The following is a 20,913-nucleotide window of genomic DNA, read 5'->3' as shown; positions in this document are numbered from 1 at the left end:
GTGGCCCCCAGATGATGTTATAAATGTCCAAATGGCCCTTGGCAGAGAAAAGGTTCCCCACCCCTATTCTAGATGAACTCTTCAGGTGCTATCCTGATTTGTTAATTGCACTCCCACTCCTTCAACTCTGTTTATTCCATTTACTGACGTTCTTTCTTAAATTTATTTATGGTTTCTAATTTATCTTACAGGTAGCCCATTCTCCCCTCCAATTTATTTTTTATTATAAATAATTGAAAATAAAAAAATATAAAATGTTTTTAATCATGTTGAACTCTAGACATCCTTTGCTAGACTGGTCCATACAGATGATTTCAACTGGAGTGAATCCATGCTCCAGTCTTGCTTTCTCCCTCTCTGCCTACATCCCAAGCTATTGGGTCTCTAACCCCCCAGCAGAGGTTGGCATGAGTTTTGCTCAGCCTCATTGCATGATTGGGAAGCTCACCACTGTCTTAAGCTTCAGGAAGTGGAAGTTGGCTCCCATCTGCATTTTACACAAAGAACTATTTGCCACCTTTGCCCCACAGAAACCAATCTCCAGGCACTCCTTCCCGATTCCAAATCCAGGGCCTGGGACTCCCACCCCACTCAGCTCAAGCTTCATTTCAATGTACCACTTTGACTTTCTATTCCTATTTGCTTTTGAGCCTGATTTTGTCTCTTTTCTCCTTATACTGTTATCCATCACTGCCATGATATTGGAATCGAGGAGATACATCAAAGTATGAACAGACGATCTAGCTTGACTGGGAAGTATTAGTGATGGCTTATTAATTGACTTTTATTACTAACGTACTGTATTGCACTTGTCTCTGTGGATTATTCACTCTACTAAGGAATCATCTCCTAATTTCAGTGCCCCCTCCGGATCCTCTTGAGTTTCAACTTTAGTCCTGCTCTTTTCATGTGATATTTTCTTCCTGCGAGTTCTCATCCATCTTCTGCTTTTAGTTTCCACCTACACTTGTTACCTCCTAAGTCTGTATCAGCACCCTAGTTTTCCTCCCCCCGGAAACCCAGGTTATCTCCACCTTATGGGCCAGAGGTTGCCCCCAACACTCTATCTTGGAAGTGGTATGGCTTAGTAAACTCAGCCAAGTAGAAATCTGATAATAATCCTAGACCATCTCTTTCCTCATCATCCACATGTAATCTATTACTAAATCTTAAATCTCTGTCTTCTCAGTCCTCTCTGCAACTGACTTGGTTCAGATCCTTATCAACTCTTTGCCCTTATCATGAACAGCCTCAGTTGGTAACTCCATATGCATCTTTTTCTTGTCTTAACTCATCTTCCTAAATGGCATCAGAACAATCCAAAAACAAACATAAAAGTTCTTGGGCATGAAAAGACCTATGAGCTAACTCACCTTTCCAGCCTTACATTCTGCTGTTCCCGGCCAAACTACACATAGTTCTCAAATGTGCCTTGCTATTTTATATGCTTATGCCTTTTTAATATTTAACCACATTTCATAGCCAATTTGAAAACGGGGAAAAACAATGCAATGAGCAAGTTAATGTTTGCAAACGATGTCTGTGATTATTTAAAAAGGAAATCCAGTGTTTTTATTCTGTATTCAATGCTTTAATTCCCCAAACAAAGTTTCTAGGTAGATTACTCAAAACTAAGCAGGACAAAATGTGAGTTGGGTATACTAAACTGGACACTTTTACATCCACCATTCAAAGTGAGAGGTCTTAAAGGCTCTCTTTATCCCATTATCATTGAATGTTACCATGGAGATGCAGACAATCTTTACAATATACCTTAATATTGTATTCTCATCTTCTCTTTATATATAGTTCTCTGACTAGTCTTAAGCTCCTGACAAGTCTTGGGTGTTATCTTCCTATATCCAAATCTATTTCAAAGTCTAGTAGCTAAAATGTACACAACAAATAAATGTTAATTGTTTGGATCAACAACCAAAGGAATTCTCAGACTAAATTCATGAGACACCACGAAGTAGTTCTACCAAATGCTTTCAAACCAAGGCATTGAAAGACACTCTCAACAGGAATTAAGTAAGACGCCTGGGCTTCTTAATAAGGTCAATTTCCAAGTTCCATGGACTTTTAAAGTGAGGTTTTTTTATTATATTCAAAATTGCAAAGTTCCAAGTTGGTACATTACCTGACTAGTCCAAGTAGACTAAGGTACCTAAAAAGGATAATTCAGAAGGAAAATCCTGACCAATTTTAAGAACAACAACAAAGGCTCTGGTCAGTAGATTTCTTATTTTTCAATGAGTGGAAAGGTATTTTAACTAGGAAAATTAAATTAGAATGACATATTGCTGTTTCTGCCAATCTAACCTGCCAATATACCAAAGCCAACCAATAGTGAAAAATTCTGTTATAATTTAAAACAATGCAAGACAAATAGTGATCGCCACATGAAGAAATTATTGCAGTAATTCTGATCCAACCCCCATCCTCCCATTTCAGTGGTCTTTAAAAATTCAAATTCAAACTGGTGTGGATCACTACCTTTCTCATACAATTTAAGAATATTTTCTGTATTTAAGTGTCTCTTATCTTCTTTATGTAATATAAACCTTAAGTGTTATGTATCAAAAATTAAATTATATGAATAACCTAGGCCACACTTTTTTAAAGCACCAAATTGACCCAGAAGGAATTCCACACTGCACCAGAAGAGACCAAACACTATTACTATAAAACACCAACAAAAGTGGATGTCAGCAACGCCATGCTAAACATCTGTGTTATATTTCCACAGCAGAATGCTTAACATAGACATTAGAAACCACCATAAATCAAACCTGCAAAAGACAAAAATAAAAACTTACAGCTCCTTTGCAGTAGAGTCGTAACTTCCCGGATGGAGTGCGAACAATCACCGACATTCTTTTCCTGGTGCTGGAAGAAAAGGTTTTCCATAACGTGTCATCATCCTGAGAACACGCATCGACCTGTGTGTCATGCCTCATATACTTTAATAGTCACACTGAAAAAATTAATTTGACCAAAATGTGACCACGGATACAAACCCTCCCCTGGGTGTGCAGTTGGGGACCTCTGAAAGTTCCTTTACGTGTTTTAAGGCCGTAGGGTACCCTCTGCTGCCCCGGAGGGATACCTTACGAAACAGCTCCCTAGAGACCTGCCAGAGTTAGTAACCACCATGGTAGAGGGGAGCTCTGGTTCAATGTGTTCAGATTAGAAAACAACAGCGACATTTAAGCCGGCATGGTTGAGGATGAACTGTATGTCATTAAAAACAGAAATGATGGTCTCTCCTCACCACTGCACGGAATGGCTACATCCAACACCTGCTTTTCAACCTTCCTCTGAGCTGACTTTGCCGCCGTTTCTCACACAGGTGACCATTATCGTCCCGAAATCATCCTCTTCCCCTGGATCCGTGCCATTATCCTCGGCTTCTCTAACCACAAAGCAGTCTCATTGCCAATTCCCCCTTTTCTAATCAACCCTTAAATTTGGAGTTACTCAGGGCTCAATCCTCGGCCTTTCTTGTTTCCCTCCTTCTCTATTTTATATCCAGCAGATCCCACTCATCTCCATGGCTTTGGGCACCACTGACAGGCCCACCACCTCAGAGTTTCTGTTTCACCCACTGGCTTCTCGTCCATGCTCCAGGCCATTATACCCAGCTGCCTACCTCTGACACCTCCATTTGTGTATCTCATGGGCATCTACAATGCAAACATGTCACCCGCCACATCTATTCCTATTCCTGTGCCTGCCACCTGTGTAAACAGTGCCTCTATCTACCCAGCTATTCATGCCTGAGACTCTTAATTCCTCCCTTCCACATCCAATCCATCCCAAAGCCCCCCCTGACATCCCTCAAGGTACCTGGGTTCTATCAATTTCACTACTATCAGCCTCATTTAAACCACCAATGTCTTTCAAGGAGCCTGTTTCAATACCACCTTATTCACCTTTTTCCCTTTCACCCTTACGCCTACCCCCATCACCCTTAAGCATCCTGAAAAAGCCTAACCTCCCAATCTTGCTTTCTTTTTCTTCGTGGCACTAACCACTTAGCGTAGGGCTTATCAGTGTATGTGAATTAACAGACATATCCATATGCTAATTGATAGGCTATTTATAAATATTTTATAGATATAATACAAGGGAGCGCAGGAAAAACAGTCACTTTGCCCTGTGAATGGCAATGAAATCTTTAAAGGCCCTTCTGTCTGTAGCTGAAGACTATTTGCCCCAAGAATGTAGGTCAGCTGGGAAACTAAATAGGCATGTGGGAATAAAAAGCCTACAACCCAGATATATCACTGATTATAACAGAAGGCCTTCATTATTTGACTTTAAGAAATGAAGTAAGTGGAATAATCTCTTTGCTTTCTGCTCTTTCCCACTAGATAGTAACCGGTTTGATACCTAACAGAGACATGGATTTGTTTTCCGGAATCCCAGCGACAGTTAGGTATAATGAGCACATAATTAGGACTGTGGGATCTTAACTCTGATTCATCTTCACTCCACATCAATCTTGGTCCCTCTAAGTATAACAGTGTTTCCAGTTCATTAGCCGCAAGACTCCTGGTCCTATACCCCACGGTTGTGATGCAGACAGTCATGCTGAAAAATAGTTTTATACTATCTTCAGGCGTCCTATCTTGCAACATTCTGAAGGAAGCTGTTTCTGATTTATCTGCAGCTATGAAAATTAAACACTGTACCAAAGATTGTAATGCAACATTTTGTCTAAATAAGTTCAGTTAAAGAAAATAAAGCATACTTCCTTACTTATTTAAAAAGGGAAAAATAACAATAGACAGACATTTATCTTAGGCACACAAATCACAGAGCAGATGTTTTTACCTGGTGAACTCCAGGACATTGAGCAATTCATATCTTTCTTCTTGCCCCAGCTATAAAGAAAAGGAATTTATGATTACATAAAGTTGGAAGTTTCTTTGCCTTCTTGGAAATAAACCTTAGTCATAAAATTTTCATGTAAAAAATATCAACACCAACAAATCGTCCCTTTTAAAATATATCATCTTTTATTGAACTTACTTACAGGTTAAGATGGAAGGTTGAACATTCCCATCTTTTTACTTATTGATAGAATTTGAGAGAGAGAGAGAGAGAGAGAGAGAGAGAGAGACCGAGAGAGAGAGAGAGAGAGACATTAAGTTGGTGTCCCACTTATTTATGTATTCATTGGTTGGTTCTTGTATGTGCCCTGACCAGGGATTGAACCTGCAACCTTGGCATCGGGACGATACTCTAGCCTGAACATTCACACTTAATTTCCATCCTTCCCAAAGCCCCACTAAAAGGACAGTAAACACTTAAAAAGAAAGACACTTCTAATGGCAGGAGAAAAAAAAAGACAATAGCACCAAAAATTTGAAAAGAGCTCAATGAGTGGTATCTTACTTAGCAGAAACAGGAAGGTCAAATGCCAGAGTAGCCACTGAAAAGCTGGGAGCCAACCTGATTTGTACCACATCATCCTTCAAAGTCTATGGAAGTGAAATGCCAGACACTCTAGGACTAGCAGGTAAGAGGAGGAGGGGTCTACAATAGGGGGAACTGGGTAGGAGCTACTTGAAAAGCAGCCCAAACACTGGCCCTTCCTGCACCGGCAGAAGACTGGGTGAAAGAGGGTCGATCTTTCGTCTAGAAGTTGACTGGCACAGTTGAAGACACGGCATTGTTATCCTGATGCTGGATGCTGGGCCTTAATGCCCCAACCCACTCAGCTCCCTACAATGTGCAGCCAGATCTTTCCAGGCAGAAATTGGAAGGCGACTCTGGAGAATCCAATAAACCCAAAGTAAATCCTAGAGGTACAGATATCACAATTCCCCAAACTAACCCTATGAGACCACCGTACCATGAGGCTCATTGTTGACAGACTCTCTTATGCTCAGAACTGCCACATCAGCTTTCATGTTCCTCATTATTAACCACGAGGATCCAAAGATTCATAGATAGCTACAGAAAGCTGTTAACATGGAACATAGATACCCAAAACACACAGGCAAAGGCAATTTGGAGGAACGAGAGTTCAAACACAACACTGGATGTCGGCCCATGGAGTGCCAGGTTCTGGGTTTCCTGATGGGCAAGGGCTGGGGGTGCAGAGGGGGAGGGCTGTGAGCAGGCCCTGATGCCTGGTCACCTGGTTTCAACACCAGACTGAAGTGGCTTGACATATGCTTCACAGGTGGCACGTTCTGTCCCGTCATTGGAATTATACTGCGGTGGCTTCCGGATGGTATGAAACTTGTTGCAGTACTTTATACCCTTGAAAGTATTGCTGCCTTAGGCAGTATATGCTCCTCCTCCTCCTCCTCCTCCTCCTCCTCCTCCTCCTCCTCCTCCTCCTTCTTCTTCTTCTTCTTCTCCTTCTCTCCTTCCTTCCTCCTCCTCCTCCTCCTCCTCCTCCGTCGTCGTTGTCGTCGCATTATTACTAGAGGCTGTTGCATGAAATTCATGCATGGGTGGGGTCCCTAGGCCTGGCCAGTGATCAGGGCCAATCAGGTTCCCTACCTCCTCGCTTCCTCCTTCCCTTGCCACCTGTGTCCACCGCCACCCACCTCTGGTTCCCCATCCCAGCATGGGGCCTGCCGGCTTGGGGGAAGGACTGGGAGGTTAGCCGGCAGGCTCCATCGATGATCAGGGCCTGCAGGCTGGGGTAAGCTCCTGTGTCTGCCCCGTGGTGGTCAGTGCACGTCATAATGACTAGTCGTTCTGGTCGTTCTGTTGTAAAGGTTGCTTAGGCTTTTATATCTATAGATTAATATTATTATTATTATTATTATTATTAATCCTCACCCGAGAACATTTTTCCATTGATTTTTTTTTTTTAGAGAGCATGAAAGGGATGGTGAGAAGTAGAGAGAAACATCGATGTGAGAGAGACACATCGATTAGTTGCCTCCCGCATGCCCCTGATCAAGACCAAACCTGCAACCAAGGAATGTGCCCTTGACCAGAATTGAACCTGGGATCTTCAGTCTGTGGGCAGAGGCTCTATCCACTGAGTCAAACCAGCTATGGCCAGTATATGCTTTTTAATGGACCCATGAAGACAATGTTTGAAATAGTAAGCTTGCTTGTAACAATTCTTATCTTGTTGTGATTAACATGTATACTCTGTATGCTACTCTTCGGTGGTATAGGAGGAGATTGGCCTTACTGTTCTACATATTGCAGTTCTGGTCAAAGAGCTGGGATAGTCTACCATATACTATATAGAAGGGATGCTGTAATTAAATGCTGGGCATTTCTCCTAAGTAGAAAATGAGAAATTTTGGAAAAGTATATTTGAAAGTCAATGTTTAAGTATTGGTGAAGCATGCTTTCTCCAAAACAATTATCACAGCCAAAAACAACTGCAGTGGCAGTTTAAGCATTTACACTCTGGTAAAAACTATTATTTAATTAAATTGTTATGCATGTAAATTTATTTTTTTATGTCTATTCTTTTTGTGAATTTCTTTTAAAATAAAAACTTCAAAGAACTATCATTATTCCTCTCAGAGAAATAACGTTAAGTATGACATGCATGAAACAAAAACAGCATACTATTAAAAAAGAAATATTGACAGGGCAAAAAAAAGTTTTTGGAAATCAAAAACATGACAGGGAAAATGAAAAAAAAAAAAAATCAATAGAAGGGCAAGAAGACAAAGTTGAGGAAAACTTCCAAGAAGTAGGACAAAAAGGCAAAGACCTGAAAAGAAGTTAAAAGATTAGTTCAAGAATTCTAAAGAGAGAGTAGAGCAAAAAGAAGGAAGGAAAATGGAATCATTCAAGAAAATTTCCCAGAACAGAGGGATGGCATATCAATTTACAAATGGAAAAGGGTACCCCCAGTGCTCAGTAAAATGGGTTAAAATATTCCCACTAAGGCACAGGATCGTACAATTTCAGAACTCTTAGGACAAAGAAGATCCTACAATCTTCGGGGAGGGGGCAGGGCAAGTCACAAAATATGCGGAATCACGATGGATTCTGATTTCTCCACTAGGTGTGCTGGACGCCAGAAGACAGTGAAGCAATCAAAATTCTTAAGGAAAATGATTTCCATCCTGAAATTCTACTTTCAGGCAAACTATCAACTATTAAGCATAATGGTAATATAAAAAATGTTTAGACTTGAAAGAATGAAAAAAACAAATAAATCATTCCCCTTGTATCGTTTCTCAAGAAGCCACTAAAGAATGTGTTCCACAAAAATGAAAGAGTAAACCAAAAACAAGGGAGACGTGGGCTTTAGGAAATAGAAAGTCTAGCACAGACTAACGGTAAATAAAGGGAATATAGGACAGTGGCTCCAGGGTGACAACTGTGAGTAAGACTGTGAACTGTCAGCCAGGGCATCTGAGAGCCCTGCAGTCAGGAGCTGGGCTTGCTGAGGGCTATCACTACTGTGTCCTCTGCTTCCATGACAACTTTTTAACCTGATGAAACTCACAGATCATGTGCTCCCTCAAAACAAGGGAGTTCACTGAGTAAGAAGAGTTGAGATATAGGAAAAGTCCTAAACAGGAGAAAAATCTAAAGGAATGTCAAATGCCATAGAAGCAGCCTTAGGACTAAAATGGCCCAGACCAAGGAGAATGGAGGACTTCAAGAAGGATGTCTCAAGAACAGGTTAGCTAACTGGCAGGTTATCTGATAAAGGTGTGCTAAGAAGGTATAGAGGCAATCAGCAATAGGGAGAAAGGAAAACAAGCAATTGAAAAATGTACTCATTTATCTTTAGGAAATAAAAGGAAACATATTTTCAGGAAATAATTTTAAGCCAGGAAACAAAATTAAAATAAGAAAATACTGTATATAGCAATGTTCAGCTATGATATTGCTACAGGCATAATAATACAAACACTAAATAATGATTTATAATGATATAATTTATATACATAAAGTACATATTCCTTAAATGTATAGTTCAATGAAATTCATATAGTTTTACAAAGGCATACTTGGTATAATCACCTCCTCAAACAAGATACCGAATATTCTCATCACCCCATAAATTCCTTTGTGCCCTTTTCCAAACAATCTCCTCCCGACTCTGAGGCAACCACTGTTCTGAATTCTATCACCACAAATCACTTTTGCCTGATTTTGAGCTGCATATAAATGAAACTAAAGACTAAGCACTCCTTTGTGCCTGATTTTTTTCTCAATGTAATAATTTTGAGATTTATCCATGCTATTGATGAATCAATAATTCATTCCTTTTTAGTGTTTAGATATCCTATTGTATGAGTATATCACAATCTGTTTATCCATTGTCCTACTGATGGAGATTTGGTTTGTTTCCAGCATTGGGCTACCATGAATGAAGCTGCTAAGAACATTCCATTAGACACTGTCTTGTGGACATAAGCTTTCATTTTTCCTGGGTAACCATGAGAACAAGTTCTGGGTCAGGTGCAAGTTTACTTGTATTGGAAAACTCTAAAAGGCTTTCCAAAGGGATTGCATCATGTTGTGAGTCTACTAGCAGTATCTAGGTGCTCCACTTCCTCTATATTCTCATTAACATTTGGTGCAATGGTTTTTATTTTAGCTCTTTTGGTGGTATGTAGTCGTATCTCATTGTAATTTTAATTTGCATTTCTCTAATGACTAACAATGTTTTTTCATGGGCCATTGACACATCTTCTTTTGAGAAATGTTTAAGTCTTTTGGCCATTTAATAAACTGGGTCTGAATGCTTGTTTAACCAAAAATTGTAATACAATTATAATAATACTAGAGGCCCATTGCACGAAGATTCATGCACTAGGCCTTCCTTCCCTTGGCTGCCAGCACCGGTTTTCCTCTGGCACTGGGGACCCAGGCCTTCGCTGCAGCCACAGCAGAGAAGCCAAGCCTCTTCAGTCTTTAGTCATCTTCAGTCTTCGCTCCATGCCTGCATATGCAAATTAACCCGCCATCTTTGTTGGGTTAATTTGCATATCCACCCCTGATTGTTAACATGGAACATAGATACCCAAAAATGCTGGTGGGCATTGCAGATGTATGGTCAATTTGCATATTTCTCTTTTATTAGTGTAGATTGGGAAGAGATGGTGAGTCAGAAGAGCTAAATCCTCATTTAACATAATAAAATAGAAAGTCAATAGGCATGTATAATGAAGAAACCATGTATCATTAATCATATATGCTTTTTGAAAATATGAGATGTATAAATGCCTGAAGAAAGAGATAAAATAACAGAAGGTGGTTGCCTCTAGAGTATGGAACCTCTATTTTAAAACAAGCCTTTTGGTATTATTTTATCTTTAAAGCTATACATATGTTTACTTTGATGAAAAAAGACTTAAAAATAAATAACTTACTGAATCTATAATCACCGAGTCAGGTGTTCTTCCAGTGAAAACAAAATTCAATTGCTTGGCTGCTCTGACCAAAGCTCCCTCATCTGTTTTGGGAAAATAGGTGAAAGCAAATACATGTGATATAAAAATTATTCCCAATACAAGAGAAATACATCACTATAATATAATTTGCTGTTTAATTTAAAAAAATGTTTTGTTGATTTCAGAGAGGAAAAGAGAGGGGGAGAGAGATAGAAACATCAATGATGAGAAGGAATCATTGATCAGCTGCCTCCTGCAGGCCCCACACTGGGGATTGAGTCCATAACGTAGGCATGTGCCCTGACTGGGAATTGAACTGTGACCTCCTGGTTCATAGGTTAATGCTCAACCACCGAGCCACCTCGGCCGGGTGCTGTTTAATTTTTTAAGCATTAAAATTCTTCTTATTCTGGCTCCTGTTATGCAATCCACTTATTTTAATGTTATATAACAATGAATGAATATAATAATCTGAGGTAAGTATAGACCCAGAGTCCTGTTTCTGAACATTAAGACTCAGTCTTGCCGAAATCGGTTTGGCTCTGTGGATAGAGCGTCGGCCTGTGGACTGAAAGGTCCCAGGTTCGATTCTGGTTAAGGGCATGTACCTTGGTTGCGGGCACATCCCCAGTAGGGGGTGTGCAAGAGGCAGCTGATCGATGTTTCTCTCTCATCGATGTTTCTAACTCTCTATCCCTCTCTCTGTAAAAAATCAATAAAATATATTTTAAAAAAAAGACTCAGTCTTATTTGTAAACAAGAATGAAAATGTACATGTGCTTCTTGGTCCAGCATATTTCTAGGAAAACCTTTCTCAAAATGAATGACACAAAACTGCCTTCTTACATTTTATGCGTTTCCTCCTAAAACATTAACTGTAGAAAAACTAACACTACTAATTGAGAATTTGACTTAAATGGATATAAAGGAATGGATGCTTGATTTTTTCATATATTACTAGTAGTTACTGTCATCACCATGTTACTTTAAAACTTCTTGTTGCTGAGGGTAGGGTGTGGGATAAGAGAATGTTCATATAGTTTCTATCCCAACAATGTGAGATGTAACATTTCTTATACTTAGAAAGAATTTGGTACATTTTACTAGGTTATAGCTACTGGTTTAGAATACAGTTTAAAATACTTTTAACAAAGTTCTCCAAAGTGTGTTCCTTCTTTCCTAAAACCTTATAATAATTGGATTGACTATTTACCCAAATTTACAATGAAAATAGGTCTAAAATTAAGCTAAAAAATTAACTGTGCTAATACATTATTTTATGGAATCCCTTCAAATGTGTAAATCATCCTCATCCAAATAAATTCACAACAATTTATTATTGATTATAATAATAAATTTGTTTCCCCCAAAGACGGAAACAAAACTGGTGTTCTAAAATGCACAGTATTTAGGTAAACAGATCTTCCTTTTCTGTCTGCTTATGTGCAAAAACAGTTTTTGACTAAGTTTTTTTTGGAAAGAAGGGAGAATTTACCATGTGCATATAAAAAAATACTTTTGCTTGTTTGAATTTTGTTATTCAAATTTCTATATGTTATGTCATCTACCAAAATTGTATAAATAAAGTTTTATATTTTAACATATAGATATATTTAATTCCAAGAGCCAAGGTTTGTCTAATTAGTAAATTATTTTTATTATCTAAAAAAACATCAGTTGGTTATTTTAATTTTTCAAATTAAATTGATTTTTTTCTTGACAATCTCAAGAAAAATTTTCCACTGGAAAAAACCCACATCACAATTGCGTCATTTGTACCTGGAGATGCTGCTTGGTAAATAAGCTTGTCGCCTTCTCGCTCGGGTACCGCTGTGTGACAGACTGCCATCATGGTGAGGAATTCACAGATTACAGGTGCGGTTGGCTGTAAGAAATAACCTACATTAGACCTTCTCACTTACATATTCTGACACTCGTGATAGCAATTTTCCTTCATGCCCATCTATTTAGAGTGTAGCTATTAAATATTGAAGGTATGAGGTTATAGCTAACTAAAAAGACAATATTATTATGAAGAAAAAATATTTTTAACTGAAATCATTCATTCTTGTACTCATTCATTTTTAAACATTTATACAAGACAACTCTGTGTTGTCAAATAGAAAGAGAACAGTGAAAAAAGTGGATATGGTCAAATACTGGGCTTAGAAGACAGAGGAGAAATTTTAAAATGTTCTTCATCTGGTTCTAATTCCTGACCAGATTTAATTTATTTTCTTTTTACTTTTTTCTTTTACAGAGAGAGGAAGGGAGAGGGGGAGAGAGATAGAAACATTGATGAGAGAGAAACATCATGATTGGCTGCCTCCTGCACATCCCACACTGGGGATGGATTTCACAACCCGGGCATGTGCCCTGATTGGGAATCGAACCAGAGACCTCTTGGTTCGTAGGTCGGTGCTCAACCACTGAGCCACACTGGCCGGACCCTGACAAGATTTAAATTTTAGGCATCTCATCGTACTGTGGTTCACTATTTTGGGTTGGGGTGATGATGGCAGGGGATTCCTCTGTAATGCCTTGTCCTCCCTCTCTCCAAAACTGGCAACCTTAACTGACAGTTTATACCAAATAAAGAAATGATTGAGCAGTTTCCATGTACGATGGACTCGTGTGACCTGAAAAAGACATGAAAGCGAATCCTTTCTGCAAGGAGCTTAGTTTATAGGAGAAAAGCAGCCAGATCTCATTAAACTGCCTGGCTCTGAACAAAGAAAAATGTCATTCAAATTAATAAAAAAAAAATCTATGCTGTTGGACAAAAAATAAAACAGCCCGGCCAGTGTTGCTCAGTGGTTGATCATTTTGACCCAGGCACCAAGAGATCACTGGTTTGATTCCTTGTCAGGGCACATACTCTGTTGTGGGCTGGGTCCCCGGTAGGGGGCGTGCAGGAGGCAGCCCATTGATGTTTTTCTCTCATTGATGTTTCCATCTCTCTCACCCTCACCTTTCCTCTCTCTCTGAAATCAATAAAAACATATTAAAAAAATAAAACAAAAAAGAAGTGAAGTGATTGAAAAACTAAGTCAAATATTATTTGAAAAAACTGAGTTCAGGCTACAATAGACAAAAGAGACACGGTCCCTGCCATGGGAAGCTTCTACTTGTGGGGAAAAGAGAACACAGATAAACATTCACGTATAATCTATTTATAGAGTGAAAAGGGCTATAAAGAAGAGAATGTGCAAACACACGTAATGTGATTTGGGTGAGTTTGTGGTTGTTCTGAAGATAATGCAATATTTAAGCTGGTGAGGTTTTAGCCTCATGAGAAACTGAGCAGAGATTTTTCCATCCAACAGGAACCTAATATGACTGAAAGATCCTAAAGAAGGAAATAATGAAGTGTGCTTGAGAACATAATGGAAAACTAGCATGGCCCTGGGGAAAAAGAAGGGAAGAGCGGCTCCGAGTGAGGCTGGTGACAGGCAGGCCCAGATCATGTAACTTTGTAGTTAAGAGGGAAACCAGACAATGGTTTTGAACAGAGAAGCGGTGGGACTCGATTTCCACTTGCATCACTGCAGTTGTCTTGTGCAACAAAAATTGGAAGGAAGTGAAAAGGAAACCAAGGAGAATGGTTAGGAGGCATTCCAGTAATTCAACAGGGGATGCTGGTCGTCTGGACTCGGGCAGTGAACGAGAGAATAAAGACGACGTTTGAGACGTATTCTGGAAGTCAGTATTGACAAGGACTTGGTGACTCCATTGATTGGAGATGGAGGGACAAGGAAGTACCAAAAGCAACCCTAAAGTTCCTCGAAAGAAAATTAAGCCAGGTGCTGGTGTAAGTTACTGAACTGAGGGCACAGAGGGAAGAGGAGGTCTAGGTGTAGGTTTTGTGGATCCTGAAGCTAATATTCTGTTGTAGGGTCTCTTAAGAAAAAAGGATACAAAAATAGCCATACAAACACATGACAAGAGCTCCATCCAGAGGCACAGGTGGTCGGTTCACCCGTACTTCAGAGGGAGCATGTTGTGCACATACTGAAGCAACGGTGAGAAAAAGCTCTGGGGTTTAAAGGCCAGGAAACCCTACCACCTAATCTGATGAAGTTTTAGTAAGTGTCAATGAGTTCATAAAGATGTCCATAGTTCTTAGTGTATATAGTTGGCACTGGCCTATCATTTTGAGCAGGTAATTCATTACTACAGATATTTTGAAATTGTTAATAGTGAGTTCTCTCAAACCAAAAGGGTGCTAATGTTATTTAACGTAAGACATTGTTACAAGATAGAATATTGATAATGATAATAGTAAAACTAAATATCTAATAACCATGTTGGCCAAGTTAAAAAAATTAGCAAAATTAATAGATTTCAAAATTTATTAAAAATAATCACAAGACTAAAAAAACCCCACATAAGCAGGGAAGATAATTCAGAGAAATGTTCATTGGTTTTCACTCACGAATTAGAATATAATGATTTTATGTCACTTACATGATTATTTTGGAGATTTTCCAGCAATGATGAATCATTAAATGTTTTTTCGTCTCCAAACTGTGAGCTCTGCCTACAGGGGAAAAAAGGGAGCAAATCTGGTTTATTTATAGCAGCTCACTGATCTGTTTGTAACTTTTTAAATAAATCACTATGCCTGCAAACCCCTAATAAATATAATATAGAGTGCATTAATGAATACAGCATCACAAATTTCATTAATAAATCAAAAAATATATTCAAGCATAGTGAAATATGACAGACTTTCGTAGCATAACGAAAATAGTATTTTATAGTTCATTTTCCTGGAGTGGAATTATATTGTAGCCAATGAAGTTTTAAAAATTTAATTTAAAAAATGTAGCAAAACTGCTAAAATACCAGGAATTGAATTTCTTCTACTTCAATAATTTTTCAAGTTTTAAGAATTCTGAGATAAAGTTATTATTAAAAACAATACTGATTAATACTTTTACCGTAGCTTATGAGAAATCTTTATTTGTAGTAATTAACACTACATGATTATCATATGAAATATAAAAATATGAATACACTACATATTTTATCATCACTAACAAATATCTGATATGCTTACATACATATCACATGTGTTCTGTATATTGAGGAGAAAAATCATAAAGGTGTATGGGATTCTTTTGTGCGTGGCTATCTTTAGGTCAGCACACACATTATGCACTTCAGAAGAAACAAATGGAGTCAGAATGGCCTCTGTAATCTAGCTATTATGAATCTTGGCAATGAAATTTAATATAAAACTGTTGAAATTCAAAAGAACAAGGACCATTTAGTTGGGAATGTCAAAACCAAAGGGGATACTTTGCAATGTTCAGTGAAAATCTATAGATCTAAGCTTTTGTATACTGAAGAAAATCTCAGAATTAGTTCACTGAGGAAAAGATATGTTCAATATTAGATGACTGAAAACCTGAAAGTTTTTTAATCACAATCTTTATAGGTTTCAAAGAGCATTATCAATGTCAATGTGCCAAATAGCAAGAGTTTCATAATTTTAAAACCAACAGTTTAAAAGGAAAAATCACTGAAGAAAACAGAATTTAAATAATTGAACATACACAATACCCTCAATGAAACATATTTTTCCCAAAACCAAAGGAGGAAGTTAGAACATTTATAATAAAATGCATCATTATATATATGTAGTATATAGTCTATTAATTCTTAAAATTATAATACATCTTTATTAACATGTAGTAGTTTAGAATTCTCAAAACATCCCTGGAAAGCAGAATAAACACATTATTATTATTATTATTATTATTATTATTATTATTATTCCTCCTCCTCCTCCTCTAGTTTTAAAGATGGAGAGAAAAATACAAGGACTTTTAAATGATTTATTAACAGGCAAACAGAAAAAATAGCACATATTCTACTCCAAATACTCTCAGTTCTTAAAAATAGTTTATTATTTGGGGTTCCATAAAACCTTCCTACTATTAAACCATTAATTGTTCTTAGTTATACTTTCCTACTTATTTGTTAGATAAATTGAATTGTCAAGGAACATTCACAGTAACATCTTGCATATGGAGGTCTACTTTGTTTTCAAAGAATTCCAGTCTGAAAGCCTTTGTAAATTTGAAGATATGTCTTGTTAACCCTTTGTACGCCATAAGCGTCTATGCCATGTAGGGATGGTTTCTGTTTTGGATGCGTGGCAGTTAACTGGTTAATCTCACTAGTAATTCTTTCATCTTATAAATCACAGCCACCATAACTGATATAACTTTCAAATGTATTTACAGCAAATAACACCAGATATGCAATTGAAATATTTGCATGGACACTTCACATCTTCCATTCACCAATGAAGGCTTCACCATGGATAATGCTCTGTAAGAACTCTTCCAGAAAGTGGCTTCCTTGCCAACACCATAAACCATAAACACCTCATCTGCTAATCGCATGGCCTGGGTGGGTAATTCAGCCATGGTGTTCTCACCACCCCTCTCCAAAATCTTACCAAACATTCACTTTTAGTAAATGTAAACAGATAAAACTAAGAAGTGCATGTCACTTCAAAATAATAACCAACTGCATAATAAATACAAAGAATACTTTAGACAGTAAGTTGACAAAACTACGTGAATTTGCGAACTGCTCACAAATAAAAATGCAAGTCAATATCAACGTGTTGTTAAATATTTCCCTAGAAATTTTCAAGTGGCACTTTTCTCACCAGGAGACAAAGAAATAATGGTGTTTTGCAAAAAGCAATAAGAGAGGGAGAGGAACACTAAGGTAAGACAACATGAGCAGGTAGCCCACAACAACACATAACTGGCAGCTTCTTGCAGCCTGATTTAAAAGCCATGATACCTTGTAAATAATTATTTCCTGATGATAAAAAATGGGGAGTTCTCAGAGCAATAAAAGTTAACAGAAAACTCAGAATGCATATGGCTTAATTGGTACTAGCTATTTTCATATATGACAGCATGGATTATGACATTTTTAAAAATTCATGTTGACAAGAAAGACATCAGAAAAAAAAAAGAGTTGGACCTACAGTTTTCACCTTAGACTAAAATAAACTTCAGATGGATGAACAATCTAATAAAAGTACCAAAGAATGGGGCAATTTAAAAAATAAAAAGTAGGAAATGCCCAAGTATCTCTCATATATAGTTCAGAAAACAAAACAGATAAATCTGACTGCATAAAGCTAAAACATTTCTGCCAAGCAAAAACTACTGCAAAGTCAAAGCCAAAAATGACAAACTCGAAAAAATTCTTTCCAACTCATATATGGAAGGCTAATTTTCATAAAACTGAAAGAACTTAGAAATCAATAAGAAAAGGATCAACAATACAATGGAACAACGAGCAAAGGATATAAACACAGTTCATAAAGAAGGAAATATAATTGGCTTTAAGTATTTTTTTAAGTTCAGCCTTTAAATATAATGCGAGAAATGAAATATATATTTGACAGAAATAAAAATTTGACAACCCAGTGCCTTTGTGATTATGGAAAAAGTTAAATCATGTCTCATCAATGATGAAAATTGGTTCAATTTCCACAAGGCAAATGGGCAATTTCTATCAATATTTAAAATGCATGTATCCTTTGATCTGGTCATTCCAGTTCTGGGAATTTATACCAATGATCTTCCTAGAGCAAAATGTTGCATGTAGTCATTTTTTGCAGCACATTTTTAATAGCAAAGGGTTAGAAAAAACCCAAGTTCCATCAGTGATGTTGCTTTAAAAAACTTGGTACATCCACATAATAGAATACTATACAAAAAATGGGTAGCTATTCATTGAATATGGACAAATCTCAAGAATGCAGAGTCAAAAGAAAGCTGGTACAAAACTGTGCAGTATGCCTCACTCTCTATCAAATTATGAGAAAAAATACATGTTTGTACAGATCTGGAAGAATACAGCCAAAAATTGGTTCCATTGGCTCTCTCAGGAGGGGAAAATGGAGGGCTCCAAGACAGGGAAGGGAGGAAAACCTCTCCCTCTTCACACCCTTAGAATCTGTAATGTTAAAGCATTATGAACTTAAAACATAAATCAAATTTAAATTAAAAAAACAAGAACAAAATCTATGTCAGCCACCTGAAATATACACCCCCCCACATGTAAACTAAATGTGTACATTATCCACCTGCACATATTACACACAGGCACACACAGGAAGACGAAAGGCAGTGTGATTGTAAAGCATTTTATTAAATGGAAGTGTACCTCCTGCTTTTGAATGGTGATATTGGTTCCAAATCAAAATTCCTTAAAAGAAGGCTTAATTTTTAGAAATAAATTTGTTATTCAGAGTTAGGTCCAGTCAAGGTCAAGACTATAAGCAAGCAATCGAATTCAATAATATTTTTGTTGGCCATTGGTTTTAACCAAAGTAATGAGGCCTGCTTTTCCATGTGACTCGTAGTATTTCCCAAAGCAATTACAAAAGAGGAGCGCCAAGACATCCTCTGAAACAGCCGCCCCACTGGAATACATAAAGTACCTGTCAAATTGAAGACTAACACTGACTTGGTTGCATTATATCTCATTATGATGCAGTCACACCCGGGAGAATGTTCCAGTGAGCCTAGCAGAATAAAGAAACACCACTCATCCCATATATAATTATACACAGAATGAAATGAGAAAATAAAGGAGACCAGACACTATCCAATGATATTATGTGTAGAGGGCCCCCTAGGAAGACACAGGGACATTCTTCAAATTGTTGTTAACTGAGCCCGAGGCATTGGCAGAGTCTTGTCTCGGTTACACGCCCCCCAAGAATGCGGGGGTGTTATCAGTTCCTAACTTACCTTTGTCCAGGTACCGGGAGAGGGGCTTTGAGATGTAAATCCAGTCTAGCACCGGGAAAGAGGGAATGAATAGGACCTGGGCCCTCCCAAGCTCCTTTGATCCTAAGTTTTCCGGTGAAACCCCCTTGTATATTGGAAAATAAATAAATGTGCTGCGTGGCTCAGGGCAGTCGTCTGTCTCTCCAACAGAAGAGGTCAGCGACCCACCCGGGACCCAGCTTGAATCTATTTCTGTGTCGACTTTCTTTATTTCATTGTTTCTCAATCCCCGGCCGCCTCTACCAAGAACCCATTTCATCTCTCTCCGTGCTGGCCACGGGAAAGGGAGATCCCCGCCGCATCAGGCCCCAGCAATTATGATAATACCAAAAGTCACAGTGAAATGACTAAGCACAGAACACTTTAAGGTCATTTTTCTGGAGGATTACCCTCACTAGCATTAACGTAAAAAACTTAACCAGAAAGAATAATATGGAGCTATATTAAATAGTTAGGAAGAAATAAGTATGTTATCTGAAATTTACTTCAAAATAATAGTGAGGGCAAGATATACATTAATTGAAATTGGTAGTGAGTGCTTATTATTGAAGTGAGTAGATGAGTACTTTTGTCTACGCTTGAATTTCTCCACAATAAGCACTAGAAAAAATGGGTATGGAAATATATAGTTTTGGAAAATAGCCTTATCTTAGGGCTACATGAATGTTGGCAATAAGGAGATTATTTTCCCCTCCAATGGTAGATTTTTTTAATAGAAAGAATTAATCCGTAAGGTTATATGATAGCTTATGGTAGTTGGCAATAACAACAAAACCATACTAATTTTGAAGTGGCTAGTGGCCAGGCAATGATTTTCTCTCTCTAAACTACTTATATTAATATATTTAAGCAAGTAGAGCTTCAGCCATCATCCAATTATCTTTAATGAAAGGGTTACTACATTCTAGGTTTGCCTGTAAATTCAACTAAATGGAAAATAATCTACACATATTTAAATGTTAAATATTATGTGGTGTTTTTTTTTTTTTAACTTGACATTTTTGTGGTAAATACAGTAGGGCAGTAAAATGCAGACAGACCACAGGTTTTATACATGGAATTCAATGAACTTCACATTGAAAAGTGAAGCTGCTGACAGATAGGAATGAACTTTCAGATTCTGGATTTATGCAGTCATCACACTCTGGCTTTCCCCTGCAGACCAGCCACTTAAAGACGTGGAGCGCAGGATTCAACCAGGATCACACTTGTGATATTGGTGTCACTGGCAACATCAAACCAATCGGATGAGGTTGGGGGAATGCCAGCTTTATGCATGTGCAAAACTGTTGCCCCCAAATTAACTTTTCTGCAGTTTAGTTTCACCTGTTCTTACCTTAACAAAACAAGAAACAAAGAAAAGGTAGCATGACAAATAGCAGACTTCCTGTGTTCTAAAAGCAGTTCTCTTCCGAAGTTGTTTACAGTCTATAGGGTGTAATGTGAGCAGCTCCCACTTTGTAACCAGGCTCCCACGTTTGCTGGTTGTATACTGTGGGGCTTCTTTGCCTAAATTTCACCAGCTTCAGAATAGTCATGTCAATCACAGCTCCTCAAATATGTCAGGTTAAATGAGAGACACCAGAGCTAACATTCTCTGTGAGCTCACCACGTCCAAAGACGCTTCTACTCCCCTTAAAAACAGAACTCACTTAATCCTTACAACCTCCCTATGAAGTCCACATTCTACCAGGTGAGGACAGGAAGGAAGATATATTGTGCAA

General features: G+C 37.9%; 1 protein-coding gene across 6 annotated transcripts in view; it reads right to left on the bottom strand.

Moving 5' to 3' along the window:
• Positions 1-20,913, bottom strand: part of ATP8A1 (ATPase phospholipid transporting 8A1) — a 218,408-nt gene that overhangs the window by 109,671 nt on the left and 87,824 nt on the right. For all 6 annotated transcript variants that reach the window (XM_054729349.1, XM_054729332.1, XM_054729336.1 and 3 more), the window contains 5 exons: positions 14,820-14,892; positions 12,132-12,237; positions 10,332-10,414; positions 4,840-4,889; positions 2,820-2,889 (listed from right to left, as the gene is read on the bottom strand). In XM_054729349.1, the coding sequence (XP_054585324.1) occupies positions 2,820-2,889; positions 4,840-4,889; positions 10,332-10,414; positions 12,132-12,237; positions 14,820-14,892 (382 nt within the window). The remainder of the gene's footprint in view (positions 1-2,819; positions 2,890-4,839; positions 4,890-10,331; positions 10,415-12,131; positions 12,238-14,819; positions 14,893-20,913) is intronic.

This window comes from Eptesicus fuscus, chromosome 2 (genome assembly GCF_027574615.1).
Source record: "Eptesicus fuscus isolate TK198812 chromosome 2, DD_ASM_mEF_20220401, whole genome shotgun sequence".
In the NCBI taxonomy this organism is placed as follows: domain Eukaryota; kingdom Metazoa; phylum Chordata; class Mammalia; order Chiroptera; family Vespertilionidae; genus Eptesicus; species Eptesicus fuscus.
Note: the sequence above shows the minus strand (reverse complement) of the source record. Positions and strands in the feature narration are given on the sequence as shown.